Source organism: Camponotus floridanus, unplaced genomic scaffold (assembly GCF_003227725.1).
Source record: "Camponotus floridanus strain SB8 unplaced genomic scaffold, Cflo_v7.5 scaffold166, whole genome shotgun sequence".
Lineage (NCBI taxonomy): Eukaryota > Metazoa > Arthropoda > Insecta > Hymenoptera > Formicidae > Camponotus > Camponotus floridanus.
Window position 1 is genome coordinate 134,627 of NW_020229288.1, and position 6,495 is coordinate 141,121.

General features: G+C 39.6%; 3 protein-coding genes across 3 annotated transcripts; all 3 read left to right on the plus strand.

The window, feature by feature from the left end:
- The first annotated feature begins 1,961 nt into the window (after window positions 1-1,961).
- Window positions 1,962-3,206, plus strand: LOC112637431. Its single transcript, XM_025407201.1, has one exon. It carries the CDS (start codon window positions 1,962-1,964, stop codon window positions 3,204-3,206), a length of 1,245 nt encoding a protein of 414 aa, XP_025262986.1.
- Window positions 3,207-5,188: 1,982 nt separating this feature from the next.
- On the plus strand, window positions 5,189-5,737 carry LOC112637432 (uncharacterized protein K02A2.6-like). The gene has a single exon (XM_025407202.1). It carries the CDS (start codon window positions 5,189-5,191, stop codon window positions 5,735-5,737), a length of 549 nt encoding a protein of 182 aa, XP_025262987.1.
- A 9-nt stretch (window positions 5,738-5,746) lies between these two features.
- LOC112637433 lies at window positions 5,747-6,244 on the plus strand. Its single transcript, XM_025407203.1, has one exon. It carries the CDS (start codon window positions 5,747-5,749, stop codon window positions 6,242-6,244), a length of 498 nt encoding a protein of 165 aa, XP_025262988.1.
- The last annotated feature ends 251 nt before the right edge of the window (window positions 6,245-6,495 follow it).

The following is a 6,495-nucleotide window of genomic DNA, read 5'->3' on the forward strand; positions in this document are numbered from 1 at the left end:
AACCCGCCAACGTATAGAAGATAATTTACCTGAAATAAAATAAACGTAATTGTATTTATTACAATGTATTTATTTTAAAAAATTTATATATTGTATATTGTATATTGATTTATATATTAAAACTTACCACTTCATCATAAATCTCCTCATCAACATTTTCAAATTCTTGTATATCTTTTTCTGTGGAAATTGGTAAGCATGCTATTTTTTTTGTAATTCGACGTCGATCTTGAACATATTTTAATATACGTTCTACGTTATTATTCAATTTCCTGCAAACAATATAAATAAATACAATTATTATATGTAAATTGTCATATAATATAACATTGTAATATACATATATACATATATACAAGATAATTATTACAAATGTATTTAAATTAAATGATACTTCATAACATATAAAATGAACAAAAGAAAAAAAACATTTTGTAAATGAGATATCTTTTTTATTATTCTAAATATGAAAAAAATATATAATATTTTAATAATTTAAGTACACATATTATATAAAAGAAGAGCAAAATTTTGCTTCCACATAAAAACTAATATGTTTTCAAAATAATATTGTCAGAATCGACACAAAACTATAATCGTTTTTGAAATACATTGTTTAACATGAGTATTGAAGTTTTCGACTGTAGAAAGGCTCACGGCCTTTATATAATGTTCGTATCATTAAGGCGATTTATGGTATAGTATTTTTTGAGCGCATTTTTAATGTTATTTACATTCTACTTTCGTGATTGGAAAATTTTGCCAATTTTCAAGATTTTTTTATAATAAAATGAAAACACTTGCAGTTCTGTATCGAATGTAATGAACATTTTGATAACATATATGTTGTTCTTTTTATTAGTTTATTCGCAAGTAAATTTTTTGCCTCTTTTTCATATGTATATAATATGTATTTATTAAAATATTATACATATATTTCTTTTCATACCTACATTAAATAAACAAATAAAAAAATAAACAATTAATGTCTCCTTTATTAAATGTTTTATTTTTGTTTAGTTTATTTGTTGTGAAGTAATAACCATTTAATTTTTTTTTATTAGACATTTCCAATGATTATCTTGTGTATTATTATTACTACATATATTGTTATATATTATTTATTAAACTAGCTTTAGTTGAGCTTCTATAGCATCCAGTCGTTGCTCATTTAAATCGTTCTTCCTAAAAATTAAATATATACATATACATACATACGTACACACACACACACACACACACACACACACACACACACGCACGCACGCACGCACGCACGCACGCACGCACGCCCGCACGCACGCCCGCACGCCCGCACGCCCGCACGCCCGCACGTCCGCACGCCCGCACGCCCGCACGCACGCACACCACACACACACCACACACACACCACACACACACATATGTATGTGTGTGTAGGATATAACTAAAAAAACATATATACATATAATGACAAATTTTCTGGCCAATTTGGGAACAATTTTTCTTCAGTGAAAATGTCGAAAGAAGTCATCATCTTTTGCAAACTTTCAATTTTTGCTACTGTTGGGTATATTGCGCCCTTCATCCGGTGAGCGTGAATCATACATGACTGCATCGACTGCATCACCCGGATCGGAATGTTCGGAACAATAGAATCACGACGATGATGCATATGACACGACCTTGGCACAATGATGCATATGACACGACCTTGCATACGGCACCACAGTAAGAAGAAGCTTTAAAAGGCCGACCGAGAGACGGATCGTTGGAGAAGCATAGGTATGGCCGACGTGTACGGAGCTCAACGTAGTGCTCGAATCTACTACTTCGGACTCTTCGCGGAATCGAGACATAGTATCAAGACACAACGACGTTAAACATTATTCGTGAACTAACGAACAAACACAACAATTTGCACTCCGAAACACAACAAAAGCACAGCAATTGGCGCTGCGGCTTATTGAACCTGCAAGAAAATGGACCGACTACTTCAAGCGCTAGCAGAAGCTGCGCTAAGCCAGGAGCACACATTACGTCAGATCAGGGAGTCACAAAAGCAAATCGGTGAATCACAAAAGCAAATGACAGAGATACTATCACATCGAATATCGGGAACGGACGATACTGCAAAGTCGTCGCAATTCGCAAATCTGGCTACACGGCTCGGTAAATTCGTTCATGACCCGGCAAGGGGTAAAACTTTCACGTTGTGGTTTGAACGACATAGAAGCACTTTCGCGGAAGGAGCGAAGGGTTTAACCGATACGGAGGGAAAAGAGCTACTTCTTAATGCTCTCGGGGACGAGTATCAACAATTACTCAGTCGTTTATCGTCGAAGAAACCACAAGAGATGTCTCTTGCAGATCTCGTGCAACATCTTCGAAAACAGTTCCACGATAATAAAACGTTATTTCAACGTCGTTTTGAAGCTCTCAATTTTCGTGCTTCCCCGCTAACAACGGCTATAGAAATACTTGACAAAGTAAATGTTTTGGGAGATGCCTTTGAGCTCGATAATTTCAATATCGACCAGATCAAAATTCTACTAACGGCTCTCGCCCTAAGCGACCACACCTACTACACGGAGCGAACAGTCCTCTTCAAGGTTGCATCAGAAAAAGAAAACTGCACATTTCAAGACATTAGAGAAATCTGCTACGCACATGCGAACCGCACGGCTGACGTCATGCGTGTTGAAGGACAGCGCTTCTTCGAAATCAACGCGGTCAGCCAATCTACGAAGAATTCACCTAAAAAGAAAGGTAAATATTACGAAAAGAAAACAAATCCTACTACACTACATTACGAGAAAAAGAGAAATTCTACTACATTATCGCCATGCTATGGCTGCGGTTCCACGAAACACAGACGGGATGCATGTCCGTTTAAGAATGCAACGTGTAGAATCTGCAAGAAAACGGGACACATTGCTAGAGTTTGCTTATCAAAGCAACGAAATAAAATAAATACTGTCACATTACAAGGTATTCTAGGCACAGGACATCGATATCGCAAATTCGCGCATATTACTATCAATAACAAGCCATTGAAAATGCAGCTGGATACAGAAGCGGACGTAACTACGATCGGGAGAGAAACTTGGACACGAATCGGTCGTCCAAAACTCCAATCGCTTACTACTTCATGTGTGAATGTTTCAGGACATCCACTGCATAACATAGAATTTTTAACGCCTTACTTGGCTACAAAGACTGTATGATAAAAGCACAAGTCATCGTACTTGATCATCCAGAAACTGCACTACTTAGCTCTCAAGCAATAGATGAGCTTGGCTTAATTACCTACGATACAGGAGTCGTCGGAAATCTGCAAACGATGAATACGATTACGGTAAATTTATTTCATAAACAATTCACAGAACTTTTTAGTAGTTCCACAGGTGAATGCACCAAGATGACAGTTCATCTGCGGCTTAAACCAGATGCGAAACCGAAACATATTCCACGACGTCTGATCGCACTTGCATTAGAAGAACCAGTCAATGAGGAACTGGATAGACTCGTTAAAAGTGGAATTTTAACGCCAGTCGACTTTTCGGAATGGGCGGCGCCCATAGTAGTTGCACGCAAAGTAAATGGAAAAATACGTATTTGTGCAGACTACTACAGGATTAAATGACGCACTTGACGCGGAGGATTATCCAATCTCAGGGATAGAGGAACTTATGGCAAAACTTCGAGGAAGTTCTATCTTCTCACAACTAGATTTATCTGATGCTTATTTCCATCTAAGACTGAATGAGGAAAGTAAGAAGCTAACTACAATAAATACTCATCGAGGTTTATTTGCTTACAATCGGTTGATTTTTGGATTAAAACTAGCTTCTGCAATTTTCCAACGTACGCTGGAACAGGCACTTACAGGTATTCCAGGCGTACTCGTCTATCTTGATGATATTCTGATTTATAGTCAGGAACGCACAGAGCACGATACGCGTTTACACGCCGTGCTAAACCGCTTACAAGAATGGGGTTTTCGACTCCAAAAGGAAAAATGTAAATTTCATAGTTCAATAGTTAAATACCTTGGATTTATTGTTTCAGCTAAAGGTATTGAGCCTGACCCAGCACGTCTTCGACCTATTCAAACAATGCGAGCTCCGACGAATGCAAAAGAGATACGCTCGTTTTTAGGTCTGATTAATTACTACGGGAAATTTGTACCAAATTTGCATCGACTCAAAGCACCATTCGAAGCTTTGATCAAGAAAGATGTACCCTTCGTGTGGACAGCAAAAATGAAGAAAACGTTTGAGGATATTAAAAATATTTTTACTGGACCACTTCTACTAGCGCATTACGATCCCAGACAAACTCTGATCGTTGCAGCAGACGCTAGTTCGATTGGAATTGGTGGCGTCTTGTTACAGCGCGCCCCAGATGACCAGGTAAAAGCAGTCTTTCACATGTCAAAAGCATTGACAAAGACTCAACAGAATTACAGTCAAATCGAAAAAGAAGCTTTAGCATTAGTCACTGCTGTTGAACGTTTTCGAAAATTCGTATATGGTCGTCACTTCGTGCTACAAACGGACCATCGTCCACTTCTAGCCCTGTTTAAAACGTCGAATACAAAAGGTCTAGATACACGCACAGCAAATCGTTTGCAACGATGGGCTCTTCGACTAATTGGATACGACTTTGACATAGAATATGTCAACTCCGAGAAATTTGGTCAAGCGGACGCTCTTTCAAGGTTAATACAGGACTTAATAGACGCCGATCTCGAAGAAGTTGTAGCTGCGCTACAGGAAACGGATACAGAGCTACAACAGATTGTCAACGAATCAGTACAGTTCTTACCTTCAACGGCTCGGCAAGAGCTCTAGAGTGCAACATTCAGCGATGGAAATCTCGCTGAGATTATAGATCGTCTACAAAACGGATGGCTTAAATCAGACGTAACTGACAAGGAGTTAATGCCATATTATTGTCGTCGCGATTACTTAGCCATAGTTGATAATACATTAGTTCTAGATGAAAAACTAATAATTCCTAAACGTCTACAATCTACTGTACTGAAGCAACTACACATTGCACATCCAGGTATCCGCCGGATGATACAGCTTGCTCGACGTTATTTCTATTGGCCAGCGATGCATGATGACATCGAGAGATACGTAAAAGAATGTAATCATTGCGATCGCACAGCAAGCAACCCAGTAAAAGAACCATTACATCCATGGCCAAATCCAGAGAAATCATGGTCACGCATGGCCTTCACATTGATTTCGCAGGTCTGATACATGGACAATGGGTACTCGTCATTGTCGACAGCTACTCCAAATTCGTAGAAGCAGGATGGTTCTCAACAATAACATCGGCAGCAACATGTCGATATCTGCGAAGACTCTTTAGTAGATATGGACCTCCTGAAGTACTAGTTTCAGATAACGGTACTCAATTCACTTCAGTAGAATTCGCGCAACTGTGCGCCGAATTTCGAATTCTTCACCTGCGTACTCCTCCTGGGCATCCACAATCAAATGGTCAAGCCGAGAGAATGGTCAGAACATTGAAAAGTTCTATCGACACAAGTAAAAGTTCACAATTAGAAACGGAATTAAACAAGTTTGTTTACGTATACAACTACACACCCAGTGATGCGGTCTCCAGCAGAAATATTCCAGATCATAAGTCTCCAGCAGAAATATTCTTTGGACGTAAGCTTAGAACTCCATTAGATATGTTTACTGCAACCGAAAAACCTAATCTAAATCTTACTTCTTAGCAGAAACAAATGAAACAGCAATTCGACGCTCATCACGGCGCAAGGCCACGTTCATTTGTTATAGGTCAATCAGTACTAATTCAACTCTCCAATGGACAGCGTATTCCTGGTAAAATTGTTAGGCTGATAGGGAAAGCACTTACTCGCGTCAGCTTTGAAGGAGGATTCATTACTAGACATTTCAATCAAATATGGAATCGTCCAAAGAGACAGGAAAAAAAATCCAATACGATTAGCGAAGATCTACTACCCTCCGGGAAAGAATCAGCACGGATTCAACCAGATCCAGTACTTCACACTTCGCTAAGAGAAAGAGAGGAGGCGGAACCTCTCAGTAACGGAACCACACAACTTCCAGTAGCATCTGCTCGTCGTTCTGAAAATCCTTCCGGGGCCACACAACCTCCAGTAGCAGCGGCTCGTCGTTCTGAGCGTCTTTCGCATCAAATTCGACCAGATTTCAAGGCATTGGGAGGAACTCGCCCCTACCGAGGACAGCATTCTTAAGCAAGGGAGGAATGTTGAGTATGTTGCTCCCTTCATCCGGTGAGCGTGAATCATACATGACTGCATCGACTGCATCACCCGGATCGGAATGCTCGGAACAATAGAATCACGACGATGATGCATATGACACGACCCTGGCACGATGATGCATATGACACGACCTTGCATACGGCACCACAGTAAGAAGAAGCTTTAAAAGGCCGACTGAGAGACGGATCGTCGGAGAAGCATAGGTGTGGCCGACGTGTACG